We start from the raw sequence: 26,212 nt of genomic DNA on the forward strand, positions 1-26,212 counted from the left end.
GCACCTGGTGGCCATAGCAACTCAAGCCAAACTCTTCGCTCCTCAGCTGGGTACGACACGTCACGAACGTGCTGGTTGATTGGCTCCTCCCACCGACCAATCATCGGCGAAGCGGGATGTTTGCCGTGCGGTGGATGGTCGCGGGCTGGAAGGGAGGCGGGAGGAGAAGGGGCGGACTTGGACTGCTGGGCGGGTGCGTGTTTCCGGCTCCGCTGCAGAAGGCGAGCGACTGGAGCCGTTGGGCCCATAGCGACCCCCCACCCCAAGCAAAGGAACCGGGAGAGCGCGGGACTCGAGTGCGGAGCTCGGAGCGGGACTCGGAGACGGCGCGATGGGCGGGGAGCAGGAAGAGGAGCGGTTCGACGGCATGTTGCTGGCCATGGCACAGCAGCACGAAGGTGGCGTGCAGGAGGTAACCGCCCGCGCGGCGTGGGCCCGGCCTTCCACCCCCCATGTCCCCAGCAGCGGCCCCGACCACACGCTCCCTCCGGCCTTGTCCTCCTTCCAGGGTCGAGATCTACCCCTGGGCCTCGTGGGCGCTTGGGATTCCGCCCCTCCCGCCTTCTCAGCGGGCTGCAGCTTCCGGTCGTGTCGCCCGGCGGGCAGCGGTGATGCCCGGCCCGGCGCCCCTCGGTAGTTCCTGTATTAGCAGTTCCGCGGCCTTGCACCCGCCCGGGGAATTCCCCCACAGTCTCTCTCGCTCCCCCCAATTTTTTTTCTTTTAATTTTTTTGTCTCCCGTGCTTCCGGCCTGGTTTCTCGCTTGCATGCCGCCCCCATGAGCAGAGAGCATCCTTGGTCTGGCATCTCCCAGAATTATGGCTTGGGTTTACCAGGACTTGGAGCGAGCCTAGTAAGGGGAAGGTGGGGAGCGGCGGGAGGCTTGAGTAGTATTAGCACTGTTGTTGTTTTTTTTTTTTTAATACACCTGGGGCGGGAATAGGAGGTTCGTGTCCACCGCCAGGTCCCTTGCCCCTGAGGCGGAACGACTTGTCCCCCGTTTTCCTGAACTGTTCTGAGTCGTGTCTTGGCGCATGGCATCTGTTGAGTGATGAGTGTGTTCCAGACCCTCAGGAGATGGGCGCCTGGGGTGTGAGCAGAATGCAGCCTTGTCCTCCTGGCTCCTGCCAGCGGCTTTGTCAAAGCCGGTTTCCTTCTGAGTGACCGCCTGGACCCAGGGGTTTGTGGGAACGGGAACAGAGAGCTAGAGGGAGAAAAGCCCCATCTTGTCCCATTCATCAGCTGAGGGTCAGAGAGGAGCCGAATCTTGCCCCAATCACTCTGCAGGCTCCTTCCCTGCACTGGACCAGACCCCTTACTCCTTAGACCAACACTTGGCCACTGCGCGGGGCAGAGTCGGCCTCACTGAGCACACTTCTCTTTTTCTTTTTAAGCAGAAGTGTTTTTCAGCTTAGGTGTGTGCATGATTTGGTTACACATGATACTATGAGACTTTTTCTTTTAAATTTTCTTTTATTTTTATTGTGCAGTCAGATATACAGAGGAGGAGAGAAAGAGAGAAAGATCTTCCGTCTGATCATTCACTCCCCAAGTGACTGCAACGGCTGGTGCTGTGCCGATCCGAAGCCAGGAGCCAGGAGCTCTTCCAGGTCTTCCATGTGGGTGCAGGATCCCAAGGCTTTGGGCCATCAGCTGCTTCCCAGACCACAGGCATGGAGCTGGATGGGAAGCAGGGCTTTTGGGATTAGAACCGGTGCCCATATGGGATCCTGGCACGTTCAGGGCGAGGACTTTAGCTGCTAGGCCATGGCATTGGGCCTGAGACTTTTTTAAGATTTATTTATTTAAAGAATTACAGAGAGTAGTTGGGGGCGGGGAGGCTAAGAGAGTTCATCCGTTGGTTCACTCCCCAAATGGCTGCTGTGGCTAGAGCTGGGTTGACCAGAAAGAAGCTAGAAACCAGGAGCTTCTGGGCCTCCCACCTGTGTGCAGGACACAAGGTTTTGGGACATCCTCTGTTGCCTTCCAGGCTTACCAGCAGGGAGCTGGGTTAGTGGTGGATCCCCAGGGACTGGAATTGGTTCCCCATATGGGATGCTGGCATCACAGTGGAGGATTAATATCCTATGCCACTGTGCCGGCCCCATGGGAACAAGTTTTCTTGGCTCTTTCAAGGTTGGATTTGAGAGGGAGTTCATTTGTTTGGAGTAATTTGGGAAAGCAATAGCAAGAATGGAAATTCTCAAGATAACCTGGGTCAGATTGATCTCAGACCATCTGTGGTAAGCTTAGGTTACTGTGAGATTGTTTTATTGGGTAAGAGTTTTACTGAGCGCAAGTGGATGCTTGTCTGCTTGCGATGGGGTTATGTCCTGATAAACTCATTGTAAGTTGAAAATGCATTTAACGCCTCACCAAGTGACGATTGTAGCTTGGCCATAATAGCGGGTGCGGGGGGCGGGAGCACCCCTCGGTGTTGGCTGTTGCCTTGGTGATGGTGATGACCAGGATGACTTGGAGCACCTGGCCCTCAACATTCAGCTTTTCTTTTTTTAAGGATTTTTTTTTTTAAAAGATTTACTTATTTTTGTTGGAAAGACAGATATGCAGGGAGCAGGAGAGACAGATCTTCTGTCTGATGATTCACTCTCCAAGTGGCTGCAACGGCTGAAGCTGAGCCGATCTGATGCCTGAAGGCTCTTCTGGGTCTCCCATGGGTGCAGGGTCCCAAGGTTTTGGGCCGTCCTCGATTGCTTTCCAGGCCACAAGCAGGGAGCTGGATGGGAAGTGGGGTTGCTGGGATACAAACCGATGCCCATGTGGGGTCCCGGCATGTGCAAGATGAGGACTTTAGCCACTAGGCTACCACACTGGGCCCTTTAATAATGAACTTTTGACTCCTGGAAAGGAAAGTTCATGCCCTGACTGTGGAGGAATGTTCCACGTTCACAGGTGAGACATCTGTGTTTCAGATAGTCTACCTAAGATTGGGTGGGCTTCCTGGTGGAATGGAAGTGGCCTGACAGGGGGGGGTCTCTCCTCAGCGGGAAGCTCAGGTTCCCTCTTGTACCCAGGAAGTGTCTCCTGTGCCTGCCGCCTGCACGGCACCTCTGTAACCTCAGCATTCTCTCCATGTCTTTCAGCTTGTGAATACTTTCTTCAGCTTCCTTCGACGCAAAACAGACTTCTTTGTTGGTGGAGAGGAGGGGATGGCAGAGAAGGTGAGTGTTGGGGGTCCCAGGTCTGGCAGGTCTCTCTGCAGAGCAAAGGGGCCGGGCCTTCTTGAGCAGATGCGCCGTGCCAGGAACGAGGCCTGGAAGGAGGGAGGAGGCTGTCTTTTGCGGAAGCTGAGCTCCTCACTGTAGCTTTGGCTGCTTTCTGGTCATTGTTCTGTAGCAGAAGGGGTGGATGTGTGCATTTCACAAAAGAAGGACATTGCTTCAGGGAGATTTCTCCTTTTCTTAAGATTTATTTATTTTTGAAGAGTTATTTTTATTGCAAAGTCAGATATCAGAGAGGAGAGACAGAGAGGAAGATTTTCCATCCAATGATTCACTCCCCAAGTGAGTGCAACGGCTGGTGCTGTGCCGATCCGAAGCCAGGAGCCAGGAACTTCCTCCAGGTTTCCCATGCAGGTGCAGGGTCCCAATGCTCTGGATCGTCCTTGACTGCTTTCCCAGGCCACAGGCAGGGAGCTGGATGGGAAGCAGGGCTTTCGGGATTAGAACCGGCACCCATATGGGATCCGAGTACTTGCAAGGCGAAGATTTTAGCAATTAGGCCAATGTGTTGGGCCCCCACATGGAGGTTTTGTGAAGTCTTTAGCTGAATTGTGGGAGCACCAGGCCGATCTTTTTGCTCCAGCACCTGCCTCTTTGTTCCATTTTTTTTTTTTTTCAAGACTTATTTATTTTTGCTCTAAAGTTCTAAAGTCAGATATATAAAGAGAGGAAGAGAGACAGAGAGAAATGTCTTTCATCTGATGATTCACTTCCCAAGTGACAACAACGGGCACTGCTGCACTGATCCAAAGCCAGGAGCCAGGAACTCTTCTGGGTCTCCCAAGCAGGTGCAGGGTCCCAAAGCTTTGGATCATCCTTGACTGCTTTCCCAGGCCACAAGCTGGGAGCCGGATGGGAAGTGGGGTTGCCGGGATTAGAACTGGTGATCATATAGGATCCTGGCGCATTCAAGGTGAGGACTAGCTGCTAGGCCTCTGTGCTGGGCCTGAGTACTTTGGTTGTTGCCACCCACATGGAAACCAGGGTGAAGTTCCTGGCTGTTGGCTTCTACCTGCTCCAACCCTGGCTGTGGTAGGCATTAGGGAATGGACCAGCAGATGGAAGAGCTCTCCCTCTGTCACTCTGCCTTTCAGATTTATAAAGAAATCTTCAGGGAAAAAAGAAATTGGGAAAACTGAGGGCCTGCCAATCCATGTCTTCCCAGATGCAGCGACCCAGAATCAAGGTTTTAGGGACTGCATTTTGTGGTGGCGGTTCTGACTATTACTGAGGCTGCTCACTCACTGAAAGGTGCTGCACACTCCTGGCCTCTGCCTTCCAGCCCTGTGTCCTTGAGGGACTCCCCTAGTTCCCAAACCTAACTGTTCTGGTTTGTAAGGGAGGATGCTTATTAATTATTTTAAAGGTTTATTTTTTTTTATTGGATCGTCAGATATACAGAGAGGAGGCGAGTAAGATTATCCATTTGTTGAATCACTTCCCACGTGGTCACAACAGCCAGAGTTGTGCCAATCTGAAGACAGGAGCCGGTAGTCTCTTCTCCAGGTCTCCCACGCGGGTGCAGGGGCCCAAGGCTTTGGGCCATTCTCGACTGCTTTCCCAGGCCACAAGCAGGGAGCTGGATAGGAAGCAGGGAAGTAGTGATTAGAATCAGCGCCCATATTGGATCCCAGCACGTGCAAGAGGAGGGCTTTAGGCACTAGGCTACTGCACTGTGCTGTGAGGATAGTTATTTTTTAAAGATTTACTTATTTTACTTGAAAAACAAAATTGCAGAGAGAGATAGGGACAGGGAGTGCTGCTGGCTTACTTCCCAAATGACCACAGCTGGGCCTGTCTAAAATCAGGAGGGATGCTGGCACAGCATAGGCAGTGGTTTTTACCTGTTATTGCAAAGCAAAGCACTAGCAGTAGAGATCTTTTTTTTTTTTTTTTTTTAAGATTTTAAATTTTTATTGGAAAGGCAGAGTTTACAGAGAGGGAAAGACAGAAGGAAAGATCTTCCATCTTCTGTTATAGCTATCAGATGGCTGCAATGGCCAGAGCTGAGGTGGGAGCCCGGAGCTTCTTCCAGGTCTCCCACATGAGTGCAGGAACCCAAGGTTTTGGGCTGTCCTTCACTGTTTTTCCTGGGCAACAAGCAGGGAGCAGGCTAGGAAGTGGGATTAGAACCTCTGCCCATATAGGACACCTAGAACTCATAAAGGCAAAACCACATATGCTTTTTGACTATTTGTATATCATCTTTGACATGCCTGTTCAAATCCTTTGCAAAATTGGAGAAAAAAGAATTCAGAGACATCAATGGCGATGCTTCCCATTTAGTGGTTTGTTCTCGGATACCTCAGTAGCTAGCGCTGGACCCAGAGACTCCATCCAGGTCTGCTGTGTGGGTCACAGGAATCTCATGGTTGGACCATCCTTGCAGTCTCTCAGGAGACCGGAGTTAGGAGCTGGGGTCAGAAATGCAAACGGGTACATCAGAGCGGGATCTGATGTCCCTCACTGGCAGTTGGGTTGTTTGATGACTTGCTTTGATAAAAACAACCTGGTTGATGGGAACTCAACCAGATTGCAACTCATTTTTTGGAGTAGCCTGGTCATTTGTCCTGAAAAATTTCCCACAATATAGATTTTACTGGTTGTGTTGTGTCCTATTAACTGTTTTTACTGATAACACTTCTCACAGAAATTCTGTATTTTTTCTTCCTAACAGCCAGTTCTTCCACTGTCCAGACATTACGGAGAAGCAGGTGCAGTCAGCTGCCCAGTGTTAGAGCACACCCTGCAGGCTAAGGCCTCAATCCCTAGGCTCGTTCTATTTTTTGATCTGCCTCTTAAAGTCCCAGGGTGCCACTTGTACTTTCTTTTTTTAAGAATTTATTTATCTTTATTAGAAAGGCAGCTTGAGGGAGAGAAAGATAGAGAGGGAACTCTTCCCCTTGCAGGTTCACTGCTTTCCCAGACAACAAGCCAAGCAGGGAGCTAAATGGGAAGTGGAACATCCAGGGCACGAACCAGTACTCATATGGGATCCTGGCACATATAAGGGAGGGTGTAGCCGCTAGGCCACCGCGCCAGGCCCACCACTTGTACTTTTTAAGATTTATTTATTTTTGGGCTGCACCATGGCTTAGTATGCTAAGCTTTTTCCTATAGTACTAGCACCTCACATAGGTGCCACTTCAAGTCCTGCTTGCACCACTTCAGATTCAGCTCTGTTTATGGCCTGAGAAAGAGGCAGAGGGGCCCTGCATGGTAGCCTAGTGGCCAAAGTCCTTACCATGCACATGGTGGGATCCCATATGAGCGCTGGTTCATATCCCAGGTTCTCCATTTCCCATCCAGCTCCCTGCTTGTGGCCTGGGAAAGCAGTCGAGGACGGCACAAAGCCTTGGGACCCTGCCACCTGCATGGGAGACCCAGAAGAGGCTCCTGGCTTTGGATTGGCTCAGTTCTGGGTCATTGTGGCCACTTGGGGAGTGAATCAATGGATGGGAGATCTTTCCGTCTCCTTTCTATATCTGACTTTCCAATAAAAATAAATAAATCTTAAAAAAGCAGCAGAGGATGGCTCAAATTCTTGGGCTCCTACGTCCACGTGGGAGACCCAGAAGAAGCTTCTGCTTTTGAATTGCCTCAGCCCTGACTATTGTAGCTATATGGGAAATGAAGCAGCAGATGGAAGATTTCTTTCTCCCCTTCTCTCTTTGACTGTGGCTTTTAGATAAAACAAAAATAAAATCATTTTTTTCTTTTTTGAGATTTATTTATTTGAGAGCTGTAGTACGATAGCTCAATGGCTAAATGGGCACCAGTTCATATCCCAGCTGCTCCACCCACCATCCAGCTCCCTGCTTGTGCCCTGGGAAAGCAGTCGAGGACGGCCCAAAGCCTTGGGACCCTGCACCTGCATGGGAGACCTGGAGGAGACTCCTGGCTCCTGGCTTTGATCCGTTCAGCTTTGGCTGTTTCAGCCACTTGGGAAGTGACCCAGCAGATGGACGATCTTTCTTTTTGTTTTTCTTCTATAATATGCCTTTCCAATGAGAAGATTTATTTCAAAGATAAAACTACAGAGACAGTGGGAGAGACAGATCTTCCATCTTTCAGTTTACTTCCAAAATGGCTGCAATGATCCGAACCCAGGAACACTGGTTTTCCCTTGTGCGTGGCAGGGTGGCAATTACTGAGGCAGTTTTCTGCTGCTTTCCCAGATGTGTTAGCAGAGAGCTGGAACTGAGTTCCATAGTTCCCCTATGGGATGCCAGCATTGCAGACAGTGGCCCAACACACTACAGCACAACACCAGCCCTGCACCTTCACTTCATTAGAATGACAGAACCCGGAACAGTGTTTAACTTTTTATTACTTGTTTATTGTGACAGGTACATTGAATTAGGGCAAGTTGGCAGGGTTTGCAGTACAAGTTACGGCTCTCCTACAGCCCAGATGTCTTCTCGTCCCTCTCAGCAGGTGTTTCTGTGGTTCCTCCTTACGTAGGAAGCCTGATGGGATGCGGATGTTGGAGTGGCTGAAGGTTCCCACCATGTCCTCTGCCTCGGTATCTTCTCTAATTGCAGCTATGCCAGAGCCTGCTGAGAGTGTCTCAGTAGAACCATAGCTGCTCTGGGGCCCGGCGCAATGGCTCAGCGGTTAAGTCTTCTCCTTGCACATGCCAGGATCCCATATGGGTGTCAGTTCATTTCTCAGCTGCTCTACTGCTTATCAAGCTCCTTGTTTGTGGCCTGGGAAACCATTCGAGGATGGTCCAGAGCCTTGGCACCTGCATGAGGCTCTTGGCTTCAGATCAGTTGCCTCAGCTTCGTTCATTGTGGCTACTTGGTGAGTGAACCAGCAGATTGAAGATCTGTCAATCTGATCTGCTTTTTCAATAAAAAAGAAATGATTATTTTTTCCAAAAAAAAAAAAAAAAAGAGTTGGGTTCGATGCGTTGGCTTAGTGGCTAAAGTCCTTGCCTTGCATGCGCCAGGAATACTATATAGGCGCCGGTTCTCATCCTGGCTGCCCTGCTTCTCATCCAGCTCCTTGCCTGTAGCCTGGGAAAGCAGTTGAGGATGGCCCAAAGCCTTGGGACCTGCAACCCACAAGGGAGATGCAGAAGCAGCTCCGGGCTCCTAGCTTCAGATTGGCTCAATTTAGGCTGTTGGGGCCACTTAGGGAGTGAATCAACTGATGAAAGATCTTCCTCTCTGACTGTCCCCTCTTTATATATGACTTTCCAATAAAAAAAAAAAAAATCTTAAGAAAGAAAGAAAGAAAGAAAGAAAGAGCTGCTCTGGCAGGAACCGATTCCCTGGTGTTACTGTCCCCATGGTGTCACACAATGCTTGGCCTTGGCATTTGGATCCCCTGTGGGTCATGTTTGGGATCAGAGGCTGTATTTAAGCTACAGGGTTGGTTGTTTCAGGGATGCGTCTTGGTTCTGCGGGCGGCCTGTGGCATGGGGTGGGTCTTGTGTTGGGTCAGCAGTCGCTGGTCACACTTCAGTGTGCTGTCATGTTGCTACTGGTTGGAAGAGAGCTCACATTTTACCATTTTTTGTGAGCTGAAACTTTGAGTAGCCATTTGGTGACTCTGGTTCTACACTGGCATTATGCTTTCAGCATGGGTACCCGTTTGCTAGCATCTTCTAGGATGGAGCCGTGTGGCAGCAGGGTTAGTGTTCTTTGCACTGTTGTCAAGAGAACATAGATTGTCTAATTTAATTAATTTATTTTTTAGATTTAAATATTTTTATTGCAAAGTCAGATATACAGAGAGAGAGACAGGAAGATCTTCCGTCCGTCCATTGATTCACTCCCCAAGTGATCACAACGGCCGGTACTGTGCCGATTTGAAGCCGGGAACCAGGAGCTCTTCTGGGTCTCCCACGCAGGTGCAGAGTCCCAAGGATCTGGGCCGTCCTCAACTGCTTTCCCAGGCCACAAGCAGGGAGCTGAATGGGAAGCGGGGCCACCGGGATTAGAACCGAGGACCATATGGGATCCTGGCGCACTCAAGGCGAGGACTTTAGCCGCTAGACCACCATGCCAGGCCCAATTTATTTTATTTTTTTAAAGATTTGTTTGTTTTGACTATTAAGGTAGATCAGATTTAAAGAGAAGGAAAGACAGATCTTCCATCTGCTGATTCACTCCCCAAATGGCTGCAACAACTTTTGTTGAGCCAGATCAAAGCCTGGAGCTAGGAGTTTCTTCTAGTTTTACTATGCAGGTGCAGGGTCCCGAGGCTTTGGGCCGTCCTTGACTGCTTTCCCAGGCCACAAGCAGGGAGCTGGATGGGAAATGGGAGAACCTGGGATATGAACTGGTGCCCATCACCGCCACCACTAGATGGGCCAGCTTTAAGATCTCCTGCCTTTAGGTTCAGCTTCAAGAGCGCTCAGGTGGGCTCTGGCAAGGCAACCTGTCAGCCAGCCTGAGCAGGGAGAGCCTGTGTTCACCACTGCCTGCTGCTAGCCTGGGGACCTGTTCTAGTGCATGCCCCGCCTTCCTCACCCCTTCCCTACCTTGTTGGGCTTTGTGGTTCCCAAAGTCATGTCCAGAGACTGAAGCTGGACTGTGATCGCCTCTGGGTTGGCTGCCACACCCGTGGGGCTGGGCCTGGGTGAAGCTGGCAGGTGGAGGTTGGGCAGGCGGGGTCAGAGGCTGCTGTGACTGGCCTTGACACTGGTAGTTCCTCTGTGCCCTAATTTAACCTTTAGGAACTGGGAAGGAACAGGGCAAACGGGATGTGACATGATTCACTGGGTGTAGGAGAGCGAAGGGCTATGCTCCCTCCTCCTCTCAGCTAGTGGTTGGTAAATGATTTGAGTTCAAGGTCTCCCTGACTGGGGACTTGGGGCCAAGGCCCTGCAGTGGAATAGCCTCTGCTGGCGTAACTGTCTTCTGACCTTTTGTTTATCTGCACAGCAGAAAGGCCGTCAGGTGGCTCATTTCTCTGTCTGAAAACATAGCTGTTTTGTCAGCTCGTATTTCAGGCGGTGTTCTTGATGTCCTTCAACCTTGCAGAGTGGGCAGCTGTGAGGAGGGGTAAGGGTGAAGGCTTGGGGAAGACAGGAAGGAACTGGCACCCCATGAGTGAGAAGCCTCGGGGTGTTTGGCGGATCCGTCTGTCTGGAGCTGAGGGTGGCTCCTGTAAGCCTGAGCTCTTGGAGACAGATGCCTTCCTCTCTCCAGCTCTGACTCAGAGTTGCTTCAAGACTGGTTTTCTTTTATTTTTCTTCTTTTTTATAAAGATTTATTTATTTTTACTGGGAAGTCAGATGCAGAGAGGAGGAGAGACAGAGAGCACGATCTTTCATCAGTTGATTCACTCCCCGAGTGGCCGCAACAGTCGGAGCAGAGCTGATTTGAAACCAGGACCCAGGAATTTTCTTCCAAGCCTTTGGGCCAACCTCTACTGTTTTCCCAGAGCACAGGATGGGAGCTGGATGGAAAGTGGAGCAACTGGGACATGAACTGGTGTCCATATGGGATTCTGGTGCTTGGACGTAGAGAGGATGAACCAATTGAGCCATTGTGCAGGGACTAATAAGACTGTTTCTTGACCTTTGGTCACTTGGCGGGCACACAGTGAGGGAGTGTGTGTGTGTGTACACACATTCATGCCACATTTAAGGTGGCATTAAGTTGTGTTTCCTAAGGGTATATTCTAGGTCTGTTGAAGAACGTAGGTTGGAGCTCAGGGGACCCTGAGTGTTCCAGAGGGTAACTAGGAGCTTCTCAGGTGACCTGCAAGTGGGGCAAGGATGTTTTAGGCAGAGATCACATGCCAAGGCTGCTTCTAGAATTAATCGTGGCACCCAGGTAGGAACAAACCAGGAAATCCAATTTGAGTTTGACTCTGAGGTTTGTATGAAGGAATTGGCCAAGAGGGCTTGTTAAATTGTTGGACCATATTCCAGAATTTCTACTGAAGTGGGGCCTGATTGTATTTATAAACTGCTGAGTTGATGTTAATGTAGGTCCGAGGAATCCCTGGTGTCAGGTACTGTGGTCAGCATGGCTGCAGAACCTTCGTTCCCCCAGCTGACAGGCACAGCCTCAGCCAGTCCTGGGGTGTTGAGGAACCTGTACTTTCTTTTCTTTTTCTTTTAAAGATTTATTTTTATTGGAAAGTCAGATATACAGAGAAAAGGAGAGACAGAGAGGATGATCTTCCATCTGATGATTCACTGCCTAAGCCGGAGCTGAGCTGATCTGGTTTCCCATGCTGGTGCAGAGTCCCAAGGCTTGGGCCATCTTCGACTGCTTTCCCAGGCCACAAGCAGGGAGCTGGATGGGAAGCTGGGCTGCTGGGATACGAACCAGCACCTATATGGGATCCTGATGCATGCAAGGCGAGGACTTTAACTATTAGCCTACTGTGCCGGGTTTTTATTTTCATTTTTTAATAAAGATTTTTTATCCAAAAAGCAGTGTTACAGAAAAAAGAGGGAGAGATGGAGATCTTCCATCTATAGGTTCACTTCTCATATAGCCACAACTGTCAGGGTTGGGCCAGGCCAGGCCAAAACAAAGTCCAGAACTCCATCCGGGTCAGCCTTGAGGGTGACAGGGGCCCAAGCACGTGGAGTACTCAGGATTTGAACCTGGCGCTCGTTTGGGATGCTAACATTGCAGGCAACTTCATCACAGCACTGGCCGACCTTTGCGAGAGTCTGGAGTTTGAGTTCTCCTTGTATGAGCTTTGCTTTTTAAAGTAGCCATTGTGTACTGAGCCAGGTACTTTCAACACTGTGTACTGAACACAGTGGGGTTTTCATTACCACCCTCAGACGGGAGCACCGTCCCATTTTACTGCTGAGGAGACCAACCTTCTCCAAGGGTGGTGTTTTGCAGGGGCACCCGGCAGCTGGGCTGTGGGCCTTGGGGTGCAGTCCTCTGCTGTGAGACCTCATTGCCTTCTCTTCCTCCCCAGCTCATCACACAGACCTTCAACCACCACAACCAGCTGGCACAGAAGGCGCGGCGGGAGAAGAGGGCCCGGCAGGAGACTGAGCGGCGGGAGAAGGCTGAGCGGGCTGCCAGGCTCGCCAAGGAAGCCAAGGCAGAGAACCCTGGGCCTCAGATCAAGGAGCTGACTGATGAGGAGGCTGAGCGACTTCAGCTGGAAATTGACCAGGTGAGGGGGGGCAGCAGATCCTCCCTGGCACTGGGCAGTGGGGGGCTGGTTGCCCATTGCTATGTTTCTTGCCACAGAAAAAAGATGCAGAGAACCATGAGGCCCAGCTCAAGAACGGCAGCCTTGACCCTCCGGGGAAGCAGGTGAGTGTTCTGGGGTTAGCCAGGGCCAGGACCTCAGGGATACTCTGGCCCACCCCTTCCTCTAGGATGCCTTTCCTGGGGCTCCATACTTGAGGCTCCCTTTTAGATGATGCACTAAAGGACTAGGGCAGTGGAGGGGGTGCCGTTTGAGGTGGGCTGTGGCCATGGGCCCTGCCACCTCCTTTGTTCTGTGAGGTGTGTTCTGGGCTCGTCAGGGAGAGGTCAGCTGGTTTAGCCTCTGGTTCCCAGGGAGCCAGGCCTGGGGTATCTGCCCCTCATGGAGTGAGCAGGGAGCAGGTTGCTGTGCTTGGTGGGTCTGAGGTTGGAGCGAGGGAACAGTCTTATGTCTGTCAAGAAAACAGCAAAGTACCTCTGACTGTGTGAGCAGGAGGCTGAGGAAGATGAAGAGGAAGATGAAAAGGACAAAGGAAAACTGAAGCCCAACCTTGGCAACGGGGCCGACCTGCCCAATTATCGCTGGACCCAGACGCTGTCAGAGCTGGACGTGAGTGTTGGGGCCCGAGGTCGAAGTTAGGGGGCCAGCCTGGTGTCCAGCAGCCTCTAGTGGGCCCCTCCTGATTTCCTTTGTCCCATGTAGCTGGCTGTGCCTTTCCGTGTGAACTTCCGGCTGAAGGGGAAGGACATGGTGGTGGACATCCAGCGGCGCCATCTCCGCGTGGGGCTCAAGGGGCAGCCAGCCATCATCGACGGGGAACTCTACAATGAAGTGAAGGTGGAGGAGAGCTCGTGGCTCATTGAGGACGGCAGGGTGCTGACTGTGCATCTGGAGAAGGTGCGTGAGGCCCAGCACTATGGGCTGCATGTCAACACTGGGACAAGGGGTCTGTGTGTCCACTCATTTGAGCACCCAGGGCTTCATAGTTACCTTACTTGGTCTCCATGCCAGGACCGTTTAAAGTGGGTCTCACCATTCAGGAGTCTGGGAAAGAGTGCAGGGATGGGTTTGGGCTCCTGACCCCTCGAACAGGGTGGAGTTGGGATGGCCACCCTGTTCAGTGCCAAAGCCGCTTGATTCTGCAAGGTTTGCGCATGTATTCAACCCAGCAAATCCTGGAACACCTGTTCTGTGCCAGTACTATTCTAAGTGCTGGGAAGAGGAGAGCAGACAAGACGTGGAGGAGTCTTCTAGGATGCCTAGGGGGCCCGCCTCTGCCTCCCACAGCGGTGGGACACAGGCACCAGGGAGGAAGGCAGCTCCCCTCAAGGGTGGGGTGAGGACAGCCACCCCGGCACAGGATGTTTTGTTCTGACCCACAGGGTGCTGCTGGCCGCCTTGCCCTGGCACTTGGGTTTCTCCCCCTTCTTCTTCCTGCTCATTTTTCTGAGTGGTACACTGTTGTCCCTCCCTGCTGTCCCCCCGAGAGCCTGTTCTGTAGTGCAAGTCCCCGCCTGCCTCTTCTCACAGATCAATAAGATGGAGTGGTGGAGCCGCTTGGTATCCAGTGACCCTGAGATCAATACCAAGAAGATCAACCCCGAGAACTCCAAGGTGAGCCTGGCTGCCTGGGGGAGTATGGACAAGGAGGTGGGGACCTGGGTGATGGGCACTTCACCAACCTGTGTCACTGCCTGCCCCCAGTTGTCGGACTTGGACAGTGAAACTCGAAGCATGGTGGAAAAGATGATGTACGACCAGAGGCAGAAGTCCATGGGGCTGCCCACCTCGGATGAGCAGAAGAAGCAGGAGATTCTGAAAAAGTGAGTCATTCCAGGAGAGGGCTGCAGTGAGGGTGGGTGCTGGGGATAGCAGCAAGTGGGTCCCTGAGCAGGACTCAGAGCTGCCCTGCCCCCTCCTGGGGTGAACCAGCCCAGTTCATGGCTCAGCGGCCTTGGCTTGCCTAACCTGATTGTTTGCTGAGGTCATCTGGAGGACAAGGCCAGCTCATGGCAGGAGGGAAGGTGTAACACACTGTCATTGCCACCTACAGGAAAACGGAGTGCCAGTGTTGGCACCTCAGTTCTATAGTCTCTTGGGCTGAAAGGGCCTGACTATCTGTGGCCCGTCCCCGCCCAGCCTGGCTCAAGGTTCTAGAGATTAGACCTGCTGCAGGTGTGGGAGAGAGGGCAGGGAAGCTTGGACTGCCTGTTCTACTTTATTCCTTTGCTCCTTTCCCCAGATTCATGGATCAGCATCCGGAGATGGATTTTTCCAAGGCCAAATTCAACTAGGTTCCTGCATTTGCCTCCCTGAACTTGGGGGCTGATCCTGCAGCCATCTGACTTCCTTGCTGTCCCTCTCCTAGGACATGGGAGCCTCAGGGCAGAGGCGGGTACAGGACTGGCCCAGATCCAGAGGTCCCCAGTCACCATGGGAGAAGGGGCCAGAGCGGGGGTCTCGTCTTCCCCTCTTGGCCACTGTTACATTAAAGCTATTTACCCAGCTCCACCTGTGTGCTCTCCTCCCTTTGGCATTTCCCTGGGGCACAGGCAGCACTTCTGTGGGGAGCTGGGGTTTGGCTCTGAGCCCAGATTCTGCCATGTGACCTGAGGAAAGTTCTGGCCCCTCTCTGGGCCTCAATTTCTCATTACTCAAATACAAGATTAAATCAACTCTGGGTGTCCCAGCAAGGGTGAGCTTTCCTGGCTACAGAACTGGTTTGTGGGTCAAGTTCTTAGGGGGCTCGTGACCCAGCAATGTTGGGTTAGATGGGCTTTGGGGAACTTCCCACCACAGCAGGGCTGCCCCTAGGAGCAGAAAAGCAACAAGGGCTTTAAGGTTGGGGCAGCAAGCCTAGCTCAGAGGAACCAGGGACTGCCAGGCCTGAGTCCTTCTGATTGTGGTTTGGGGGCATGGCTGGGAGGACCAGGTGTCAGCTGGAGTCCTGGTGAGTCTCCATAGGTATACGAACTTCCCAGGGGTGCTCACCTATGTACAGGGCAGCCTCTGCTGCACCTGGACCAGGGGGTGGAGGTGTTTGGGCAGCCACAGAGGTTCTGGGAAGGTCTAGCTAGCTTGTGTTCTGTGGGTAGGTTGACCCTGGAATGTCTGGGACACAGCATTTCCATGCTAAAATTTCAGAACAGCTTTTAAAGGGTTCCAAAAAGGGTATGCAGTACCTGGGCTGGTCTTCCCAAACTTGATAAGCCCTTATTTCTGGAAATGTAATTATTGACTCCCAAAGCAGGATCTGGGCAGCACTAGAGAGGGACTGCAAGAGTTGCTCCCATTAATACCCTGTGGTCCCATCTACCTTGGAGGGCCTTGGCCTGGACATGATAGCAGAGCCTGGGGTATCGCTGGCACTGTTGTGCTCCTAGCCCTAAGGGACCTTCCAGTGTTCCTGATGGGAAACTGGATCAGCAAGTATGGCTGAGCTCTCACTTCTACTGAGGGTAGGCTAGGGGCGTAGGTGTTTGTATGAGGTGCCCAGTTCCCATATTGGAGCTGCTGGGACACTGGGAGACAGCAGCCATGGCTCCAGTGGTTGGGTCAGTGCCATTTAACATGGGAGACCAGGCTTGAGTTCATGGCTTCAGATGGAAGCTCTCTTGGTGTCTCTCACATATGAGTATATACATGTAAAGGGATCCTAAACATCTGCAACAGGGCCCCATACTCAGAGCTCTTGCCCACTGGCCTTTGGGTGAGCAGCTGAGCAAGACTCTTCAGAGCCCAGTGGAGCTCTGGGAGGTCACACAAGGAATCCTGCTCCTGCCAAGGGCAGCTTTCCATTCCCTGGGGAGCCACAGTTGGCAACCGCACAACCCACAGGCCACTCCAGTGTTGAAGAGGCCAAGAAGGTGCTAAATCGCAGGACCTGTCACCAGCTGGGGAAGCTGAGGGATGCCGGAAACAGGCCAGCCTGTGAGGGCAGGGGCCACCCGGACATTCTGGCCAAGCAAACACGTCATACCTTCCTTGGGTTTAGCCACTGCCTGGCCCCTGACCTCCTGGAGCTGATCTTAGCCTCATGGCATTAAGCCAAACTGATGCCTGATGTTCTGTCTTGCTCTGGGAAGCACAAGGCCAAGCAGAAGAGATTAAAGACATCACCTCTGTACTTGCAATTAGTGTCATGTTAACATGTAGAATAGCCAAGAAATGAAACAAAACTGGCGTGGGCCCTGCCCACCCCCAACCCAGTCTATTTAAGCTGCTTTTAGCAGTAGGTTCCTCCAGGGAGAAGTCTGTATGCTATGTTACGGCATGGAGTCAATTCGGAAGGTAACTGTAAGTCCTTACTTTTCTCTCATCAGTCCGCCCAAAGGCCGTGAGCTGGAAGGAACAGGCCAGCTGAGGTGGCCGGAGCTGTGGGCACCAGGGCCCAACAAAATACATGTGGTCCAGGAGCCAATCCAGCTAAGGGAGGAGGCACCAGAGTGGACACTGCTGGGTCCATGGCCAAGCCACCCCCAAGAGCAGGGTTCCGGCCCCTCATTCTGCAGGCCATGCTTCTCCCAGGGAGGGCGGCGTCGTGGGGCCTGGTGGGGTTAGCAGTACACCTGGAGCAGAGGGGCACCAGACGAGTCTGTGTCGGTGCCCTGGAAAGACGAGTCATGGCTGGCTGGGTACCCTGGGGGAGAGGAGGAAAGAGGCTGAGAGGGTGGAGCTCATCAGGCCCCGTGGTGGGGTGAAGCAGCAGAGCAGGCTTTGGGCCTGACTCAGTATGATCCTGACCTCTCTGAATCCCAGCCTCCCTCTCTGAAAGAGTAACGACCTTGCTCCAGAGGGTTGGGAAGGCCAAGGTCACGGCAGTAGAAACCACACAGGGTGTCCTTTCAGCACCAGTGCAGGTAGCTATCTGACCTCACTCCTCCCCAGGGGCCTGGGCTTCAAGGTTGGGGTTCAAACATTCCCTGCTTGTTCTGGGCACCTGGTCCCGCTATAAGCCAGCCTGCAGGATGAGTTGAGTTTGGCTGCTCAAGCCCCTCGTCTCCTGATCCCATCCTCTCCACCCCTGGAGGAAGTGGGGTGAGGGGGCCCTCGGGTAGTCCCCCATCCTCTGCATGCTAGGTCAGGACCACACCTGGGGCTCCATAAGGCCTCAGCTTCCGGGCGATGGCGTCTGCTGTGGTCTCCTGGGAGATCTGCACTGTGAGCTCTAGGGAAGCAACCGAGAGGGGCAGCGGTCATTAGTGCACCCTTCCAGCCCGTCAACCCCCCACAGGACTTCCAGACACACATGACATGTGGGTAGTTGTGCAATAAGGAAGGGGTAGAGGAGTGGGGTTAAGGCAAGCCATGCCAGAGGTCCAAATCCATATGGGTCCCTAGGTCCTGCTTCCCAGGTTGGGCCTGGATGCCACTCTGGTAGCTGGTGGCAGGGGCTAGAAAAAGTCAATAAGGTGAACTTGATGACAACAGGTGGCTTTGGCCTTTCTGGACATCACAGCAGTAGCCAGAAGAGCCAGCGTGGGAGCTGGGGAGGTGCAAGCACAGGAGTGGAAATCAAGGACAGGGTATGGCTGAGGAGTACACCCACAGCGGCCTCCCCCAGTCTGCCCCTCAGCCCCATATGACCCCCCACCTACCATCCTGGCTGAGACCTGAGCCCACCATGGTCTCATGGCCACTGTCAGGTGCAGTGGTGGCAGGGGCAGTAGCCCGCGTGGAGCGCCCCTCGGAGGTCTGTGGGCGGGTGCGACTCTTGCGGGTGCTGATGCGGATGATGCCACGCACCAGGCGGCCCTCGGCGTCCTGCTCATCCAGGTGGTAGTCCTGCGTGATGCTGTTGATCAGGTCTGAGATCTTGCTGGTCTTCTCCAAGAACACAGTGTCCGACGTGCACTTGGCCAGCTCGTCGATCTGGTGCACGCTAAACAGCTCTGTCAGCTTCTTAAAGATGAGTACATCAATCTCGCGGCTGGACATGGAGCCGCTGCCCATCTCGGGAAGGTCCAGGTCTGACTCGTGGAAGGAGTAATACTCCTCGGAGCCGCGGTGGCTGCTGGCGAGGGTGCTGGGCAGGCTGTGCCGCATGGGCGGGGGCTCGGCCAGCGGCTCCTTGCAGCAAGAGTCCGCATCTGGGGCTGAGGACGTGGTGTTGCGGTAAGGATAGACAGGGATGCCTTTGAACTTGACGTCAGGGTAGCTAAAACTGCTGCCCACATTTGACTTGAGCCGCTGGCCATCCCGCCGGCTGGGAGGTGCACGGTCAGGGCTGGGAGGCACGCCGTTGTGTTCCTTGGCCCAGCTGGCTTCGGCAGGCCCCTCCGTGGAGTCCCCAGCAGGTAAACAGGGACTGCAGCCCCGCACACAGGCTCCCCAGCGCTGGAGGCAGTCCCGGCAGCGGCGGAAACAGAAGGCAGCACGGCACCAGTCCCACACCCAGGGTCGCCAGAGCAGGCAGCAGGCAGGGGGTTCGGCACCTGGCTCATTTGAGCTAGAGATGAAGGTGACATTTTCGGGGCCATAGTGGCCTGGGTCCTTGGGGTCTGGCCTGTGAGTTCGGTGGCTCGGTGAAGGTTGGGCTGGCTTATCGTATGTCTCCAGACATAGCTCTGTGGCTTGTTCCCAGGGTCCCAAACGTGGTGGCCCAGATGACGGGCGGGGGTGTCTGGGGCCGGGCATGGCTCATCGCATGGTTTGTTATAGCCAGGCACCTACAGGGGACAAACCGGGAAGCAGTCAGGTACAGAGGCTGGGGATAAGCTGGCCTGATCTGAGGAGCTTAAATGCTCCATTTATTGGTTTACTCCTCAAATGCCTGCAACAGCCAAGCACTGGTCAGGCTGAAGCCAGGAGCTGAGTCTATCATGGGTGACACACATTTGACCACTCAAACCATCACCTGCTGCCTTTGAGGGTGTCCGGTAACAGCAGCCGGAACCAGGAACACAGCCAGGACTTTGGTGTAGGCACACTGTCCACTGAGGCAGGCAGGCTTCCCAGGTGAAGTCGCAAACAGTTCAATCAGTCATTCAACTGAGCTGTTGTTTTTTTTTTAATGTAAACTATTTTCAAAAAGATGTTATTGGGACCAACACGGTGGTGTACAGCAGGCTAAGCCATTACCTATTTCACTGGGTTCTCATATGGGCGCTGGTTTGAGTCCCAATTGCTCCACTTCTGATCCAGTGCTCTGCTTATGATCTGGGAAAGCAGTGGAGAATGACCCAAGCCCTGCACCCACATGTAAGATTTTGAAAGAAGGGCCCGGCGTGATGGCGCAGTGGTTAAGGTTCTCGCATGCTTGTGATCCCATATGGGCGCCGGTTCTAATCCCGGCGACCCCACTTCCCATCCAGTTCCCTGCCTGTGGACTGGGAAGGCAGTTGAAGATGGCCCAAAGCCTTGGGACCCTGCACCCGCGTGGGAGACCTGGAAGAGCTCCTGGCTCCTGGCTTCGGATTGACTCAGCTCTAGCCATTGTGGCCGCTTGGGGAGTGAACCATCAGATGGAAGATCTTCCTGTCTCTCCTCCTGTCTGTATATCTGCCTTTCAATAAAAATAAATAATTCTTTAAAGATAAATAAATAAATCTTTTTAAAAATGTATTTATTTGGAAGGAAGAGCTAAGGAGCAAGAGTGAGGGAGAGACAGATTTTTCATCAGCTGGTTTACTTCCCCAATTGGCCCCAATGTCAGGGCAGGGCCAGGCTGAAGCCAGAGCCTCCTCCAGGGCTTCCACATGGGTGCAGAGACCCAAGGACTTGAGTCATCCTTAACTACTTTCCCAGGAGCATTAGCAGGAAGCTGGTTTGGAAGCGGAGCAGCCGGGACGTGAGCCAGCTTTACCCACTGTGCTCCTGGTTTCTGAGACTTGTGACGTTGGAGAACCCAAGCAGGCCCATAAACGCTCATCTATGTGTCCTTTATTTCCCCGAAGAAAGCAGGTCAAATGTCAAAACCTCCTGAGATTTCACCCCCCTGGGACGGTATTAGAAACAAACAGAGGCAGAGTTGTGGCAAAGCAGGTTAAAAGTGCTGCCTGTGGGGCCAGTGCTGGGATATAGGGGTAAAAACACAGGGTGGGCATCCTATACTGGTGACGACCGGAGTGTCAGCTGCTCCACTTCTGACCCAGCTTCCTGTTGATACAACTGAGAAAGCAGTGGAAGTTGGCCTATGTGCTGGCGCTTCTGTACCCACATGGTAGACCTGACCTGGAAGAAGGCCCAGGCGAGAGTGGCCATTTGGGGAAAGTACCAGCAAATATAAAATCTCTGTCTCCCCTCACCCCCATCTTTGGAACTGTACAAGATGGAAGCCAGGAGCCCGGTGCAATAGCCTAGTGGTTAAAGTCCTCAACTTGCATGAGCCAGGATCCCATATGGGCATTGGTTCTAATCCCGGCAGCCCTGCTTCCACCAGTTCCCTGCTTGTGGCCTGGGAAAGTGGTCGAGGATGGCCCAAAGCCTTGGGACCCTGCACCCATGTGGGAGACCTGAAGAGGCTCCTGGCTTTGGATCGGCTCAGTTCCAGCTGTTGTGGCTACTTGGGGAATAAATCAGCAGATGGAAGATCTTCCTCTCTGTCTCTTCTCCTCTTTGTATATCTGACTTTCCAATAAAAATAAGTCTTTAAAGAAAAAAAGCTAGAAGCCAGGAGCCTGGAACTGGTTGGAACTCCATATGGGATGCATGCATTGCAGTAGCAAGCTGAACCAATGTACTACACAATACCAGCTCCTACAAGGGTTCTTTAATCCTACAACTCTCAACTCATCCCCTGGTTCTACTCACTTCTCCAAGGACCCCCAGGACCTCCGTGCATTGGGAGTTGCTCTGCTGCCACCTGCAGCTTTGGCTGGAAACGCCTACACTGGCAGTCCTGAGCTCAGTCTATCTCCCCAGGCCTGCGAGCCTGCTAGGGGTGGGAGGGTGGGAACAGCGGGTGCTAGACCTAGCGGTAGAACCTTGAGTCTGGCTGACAAAGGAGGGGCAGCTGGGTGTTCTAGCAAACAGCAGAAAGCAGCAGGGTGGGAGGAGGGAGGGGCGGGAATCCCATCTCCAAAGATGTGGGAAAGCCCAAGTGCACAAGGGGCTCCCAGAACCCAAGACCCAGTGGTGGTCAGAAACCTCAGCAGTGGGTTGAGCAGTGTACGACTGGACAGACACCAATTTATGCAATCAACAAATATTCCCTGAAGATCTACTATACACTGGATGGCTGCAGTGGTAAACAAAATTCCCCACCCTCAGGAATGGAAAATCCACTCACAGAGCTGACTACTCGCGTTATGCTGTGTGCCTTGGAGGTAATAAACAACTCTCTCAGTGCTCCCCTACCACAAAGCACACACAGCCTTACAGAAGTTGCCGAAAGCCGCACATCTGTTTGAACCCTATCAGCCTGGCCCCACGTCTCTGCCAACCCTTCCACATCTCCAGAGAAGCCTCTGATCTGCTACACAGAGCTGCCCGTTCCTTGTGACGAGAGGGGCAGTCAAAAGCACCCATTCACAGCTCCATGGAAAGCTCACGGCCAAGAAGGACGTTTGCCCTGCTCAGGAGCCCCAGGCCTTCCAGGCTCAGACCTCGAGATCACAGCAGTGGGTGCCACTGCCCATCCAACTGCACGGAGTTGGGAAGCTCCAGGACTTTGCAGGAATCTCCTTCCCTAGCTCCAAAAGTCCCCCAAGATGCCAGCTATTCAGTGCACTGTCCCAGCAGGAGAAGGGGGTAGGCCTTGGGTCAATTGCACAATATACCAGAGTGCTATCCTGTGGATATAGCAGCTGATGCTTCAATGGGGAGGGTCGCTGACACCTACCCAGGAGACACAGATTGAGTTACAGGGTTCCCTCAGCCTCTGGGGCCCACCTGCTTCTCTCTGGGCCACGCACCCTCCAATGCACATAGGATGGGGTGTCTGAAGGCCAGTGCTCCACCGGGGTTCCCATCACCCTCTGGCCTCTGAAACCTCCCAACCTATTAAACTCTAGCTGAATCCTTTGCTTGTGCCCCCCATCCCTCTTCCAAAATCCTACCAAGGCACGCTTGAAGGTGGAAGGGAGGATCCGGCCCCGTCGTGGCCGGAGGCGAGTTCTTAGCTGCAGCTTCCTTTAGAAAGTGATGCCTTCTGGGCCCCCAGGGAGGTTTAAGTGAGACGTCCCATGAAGCGGGTTTGGCGGCTGGATGGCTCGGCCCTCCTTCGCCCTGCTGGGGCCTTCCGCGAGCCCGACGAGGTCCCCTTCCCTTTCGGTTCCCGCGCGCAAGCACTCTTTCCAGGGGTCTGCCTCGGGACCGCTTCTTCCACCCAGTGGTCCCAGGGACGGGCTCCGCCGCCCCAGCCTTTGCTCCAGGTCCGTGCCCAGCCCTGCTCACCAAACAGCCGTGGGCTGGGGCTTGGGGCATCTATGCACTCCGAAGGCGTAGACGAAGACTCACCCCTCGGCAGAGGACCCAGACCCCCGTGCCGCTCCCGGGCACAGGTACTGCGCTCCGGGCGGGCGCCAGCCTCTCCAGCCGCCGGGCCCTCGGCCGCCAGCCGCCCGACGCCGTTCCTCGGGGTGAGCCCGGGCCGACCGTGCCCTGTACCCAGGGACGACCACGATCTTTCTTACCCCACCGTGCGACCGCCCAGCCAGGGGAGCCTGCTCAGGCCGCTCCTCGGCCGGGCCTGCGCGCACCCCGGAAGTGGGAGGGTGGGTCCCGAGGAGCCGGGCCCCGGACCCTCCCCCGTCCGGGTGCAGGCTCGGCGGACGCTCCCCACTGACGACGCCAGGGTTCGCGTCCCCTTGGGTCCACGCGGGGCTTACCTGTTCCTCCAGGTGAACCGCCGGCAGCTCAGCCCCTCCCCCGCCCCCCTCGCCGCTCACCTGGGGCGCAGGTGAGCGTCTCGCGGGAGCGCGGCACGGGCCGCCGCTGGGGACACACTTCCTGTCTCCGCGAAGCGCCGCCTCACCGCGCACCTGGGCCGAGGCTCCACCCCTCTGGGGCGTGCCCCGCGTCTTGAGTTGGGGTGCCCGGGCCGTCTGGCCTTGTCTGCCCAGTGAGTCCAGGCGGAGAATGGCAGGCAAGGGCCGGGCTCCGAATCCTGGGAAGCCTTCCCTGATACCCGTCTCCCAGTCACCCCCAGCTCCCCTTTCAGCACACACACCACCTGGTTTATCCTAATACCCTCCACACTGCTTTCTTCTGTCCCCTCTGGTAGCCTCTGGCCTTGAGGATTGCTCTAGTCCTGCTGCCTGTATTCCTAATGCCCACACACAGGGCCTGGCACAAACAAGGAACGTGTGTGAATGGCTGTGCTCCAAGCCCTGGCTTTGCCCTAGGGTCAGTTCATCTTGTCACTTGCTAGGGAAATCCACAGGTTCGGGCAGGTCTCTCAGCTGGAGGAGTGGGCAGTGCCACCCTGAGAAACACTTTCCAGACCAGCGGGGGTGGGGGAGGCGATGAAAAGAGGCCATGAAGAAGGTGGTCTGGCAGGATGGCAAGGAGTCAGGGCTCAGGCAGTCTGGGGTCCCTGCTCCCCTGCGTGGGAAGCTCCAGGGTGCACACTGAGCTCCTGACTTGCCTGATGTTAGCTGATCTTTCTGCTGCTCTGTGAACAGTGGGTGAACTGGCCCTGCCTGGTTTGCCCTCGACCTGCACCAAATGTATGCCGCTGGGCACCGTTCCCTGGCCTGGTCTCGGCTGCTCTGTATTGTGGTTCTTGTGCTCACCTGTATGGACTGTGTCCCGACAGAGGTGTTTCCCAGGCTCCTCCATCGGAACCTCTCCCAGTGCCAGATCCTGCGCTCATGGCTGGGTCCACGGACCAGCTCTACTCAGTCCACCTCCTGACCTAGCAGGAACAGACATTATTTTTTTTTTTAAAGGTTTATTTTTATTATTTTTTTTATTGGAAAGGCGGATATACAGAGAGGAGAGACAGAGAGGAAGATCTTCCGTCCGATGATTCACTCCCCAAGTGAGCGCAACGGGTCGATACTATGCCGATCCGAAGCCAGGAGCCTCTTCCGGGTCTCCCACGCGGGTGCAGGTTCCCAAAGCTTTGGGCCGTCCTCGACTGCTTTCCCAGGTCACAGGCAGGGAGCTGGAAGGGAAGCGGGGCTGCCGGGATTAGAACCGGCGCCCATATGGGATCCCGGGCGTGCAAGGCGAGGACCTTTAACCACTTGCGCCACCGCACCGGGCCCCAGACATTATTTTTTATTATCATTTTATGATATATTCCATAGGCCTTGGGATTTCCCTTACCTCCACCTCAAGTCCCCCCTCCTCCCTGAGTTTTCCTATATTATTACTATGGTATAGTTCTTCATAAATCGTCATATGTCCATCATTGCGGGCATGGACAATGGCAGAGAGTCCAGAATCCTATTGTCAAGATATAATTAATAGTTTCATTGGGAGTCCATCTTTGGAAGTAGAGATGCATACTGCATTGTATCCTCACATCCGGATATGATAGTTTTCATTACACAGTTACTATACATCCCCTAAAATGAAGACCCACAATACAAAATAAACTAGAAATTTACAATGCCATGAAGTTCTGAAGAGGTTTTGATAGTTCAACAGTCCTGAATTACTGTCAATCCCGCCACTCCAATTGCGATGAAATCTCTTCTGGGTCTCCTGGACAGGTGCAGAGGCCCAGGGACTTCCTTCCAGGCACATTAGTAAGGAGATGGATTGGCAGTGAACAAGTCTCCAGCACCCATACAGGATGCCAGTACTACAGCTGGTGGCTTAACCCACTATGCCATAATGCCAGCTCCCCAACTTTTTTGAGATTTGTTAGTTTATTTGAACATCAGGGCGACAGTGAGAAAGACTGAGAGACTAGTTGAGGATGAAATAGCTAAGGCAAACCACAGCTGCACCATGGATGACCCCCAGGATGCTGGTTAGTAGCTCACCGCCTTCAGTCTTGGGGCTGTGGAGGGTCGGTGGGGCAGTGGAATGTGGACTGCTGTGTAAAACTGGCTTCAACCTGTCTGCCTCTTTCCCTTCTGTGGGGACCTGGCTTGCTGGGTGTACTTCTCCTAAAATGGCACTAGGGGGCAGCACAAGCAGCAGAAATTGCCGGAATCTCCATTACTGGGTTGGAATCCTAGAAACAACCCTATTTATAACCTTTGAACCTCAGTATTTGTCACGGAAGATGGGCTTAATGTGGGGGCAGACTAACATAGAGGTTTAGAATGTGAACTCTATTGCCTAATTCTGCCCTTAGAAACACTGAGATCCCATATGGGCACTGGTTCCCGTTCTGGCTGCTTTACTTCTCATCCCTGCTTATGGCCTGCGGAAAACAGTAGAGCCTTGGGACCCTGCACCTGCTTGGGAAACGCAGAAGCTCTTGGCTCCTGGCTTCGGATTGGCTCAGCTCTGGCTCTCTGCTCATTCTCTTGGCTGTGTGTGCCGTCAGTTGGGGCTCCCATCTGGCCTCTGCTGCTTATTGTTTTTGCAAGCTGGGCTGCTGACTCCCAGACCTGGGCTTCAATTTCCATGCCAGTGACATCCATAAACCTAGTTAGCCCTTCTCCTGTCGACACTCCCACTCCCACACCCTGCTGCTGTCACTCTCAGACACACACAGTCCTGGATACACATGGCCCAAGCTGACACCCCCTGCTTACTTCTGGGGAGCAACAGGCTACTCCAGCCACACACAAACTTTCTTCTGCAATCTCACTTGCTCTCTGAAGCTCACTCTGGGAGCCCCAGCTAGCCAGCCCCTGCTTGGGCTGCCTCACAAAGCTGTCTCCCTCATCCTTTTCCCAGTTCCAGAAGGAAGTGCCCAGAGGGTCTGATTAAGGTCTGGGAGACCCCAGCACTAACCCAGGGCACTGACCCAGG

At 53.6% G+C, this 26,212-nt stretch overlaps 2 protein-coding genes across 3 annotated transcripts; one reads left to right on the plus strand and one right to left on the minus strand.

Annotated features, from left to right (window-relative positions):
- Window positions 1-204: 204 nt before the first annotated feature.
- Window positions 205-14,900, plus strand: NUDC (nuclear distribution C, dynein complex regulator). 2 transcript variants are annotated; one of them, XM_040979656.1, is made up of 9 exons: window positions 205-412; window positions 3,104-3,181; window positions 12,149-12,352; window positions 12,430-12,495; window positions 12,884-13,000; window positions 13,094-13,288; window positions 13,922-14,005; window positions 14,096-14,214; window positions 14,634-14,900. In XM_040979656.1, exons 1-9 carry the CDS (start codon window positions 332-334, stop codon window positions 14,683-14,685), a joined length of 996 nt encoding a protein of 331 aa, XP_040835590.1. In that variant the 5' UTR covers window positions 205-331; the 3' UTR covers window positions 14,686-14,900. The 2 variants fall into 2 exon arrangements, with proteins under 2 accessions (XP_040835590.1, XP_040835591.1); XM_040979657.1 differs by having other exon boundaries at window positions 211-412; window positions 12,881-13,000.
- A 1,938-nt stretch (window positions 14,901-16,838) lies between these two features.
- KDF1 (keratinocyte differentiation factor 1) lies at window positions 16,839-23,218 on the minus strand. Its single transcript, XM_040979764.1, has 4 exons — window positions 23,161-23,218; window positions 17,989-19,059; window positions 17,484-17,558; window positions 16,839-17,030 (listed from the first exon to the last, which is right to left on the minus strand). Exons 2-4 carry the CDS (start codon window positions 19,025-19,027, stop codon window positions 16,948-16,950), a joined length of 1,197 nt encoding a protein of 398 aa, XP_040835698.1. The 5' UTR covers window positions 19,028-19,059; window positions 23,161-23,218; the 3' UTR covers window positions 16,839-16,947.
- Window positions 23,219-26,212: the final 2,994 nt, after the last annotated feature.

This window comes from Ochotona curzoniae, unplaced genomic scaffold, assembly GCF_017591425.1.
Source record: "Ochotona curzoniae isolate NIBS_2020 unplaced genomic scaffold, NIBS_Ocur_1.0 contig_3255, whole genome shotgun sequence".
Classification (NCBI taxonomy): domain Eukaryota; kingdom Metazoa; phylum Chordata; class Mammalia; order Lagomorpha; family Ochotonidae; genus Ochotona; species Ochotona curzoniae.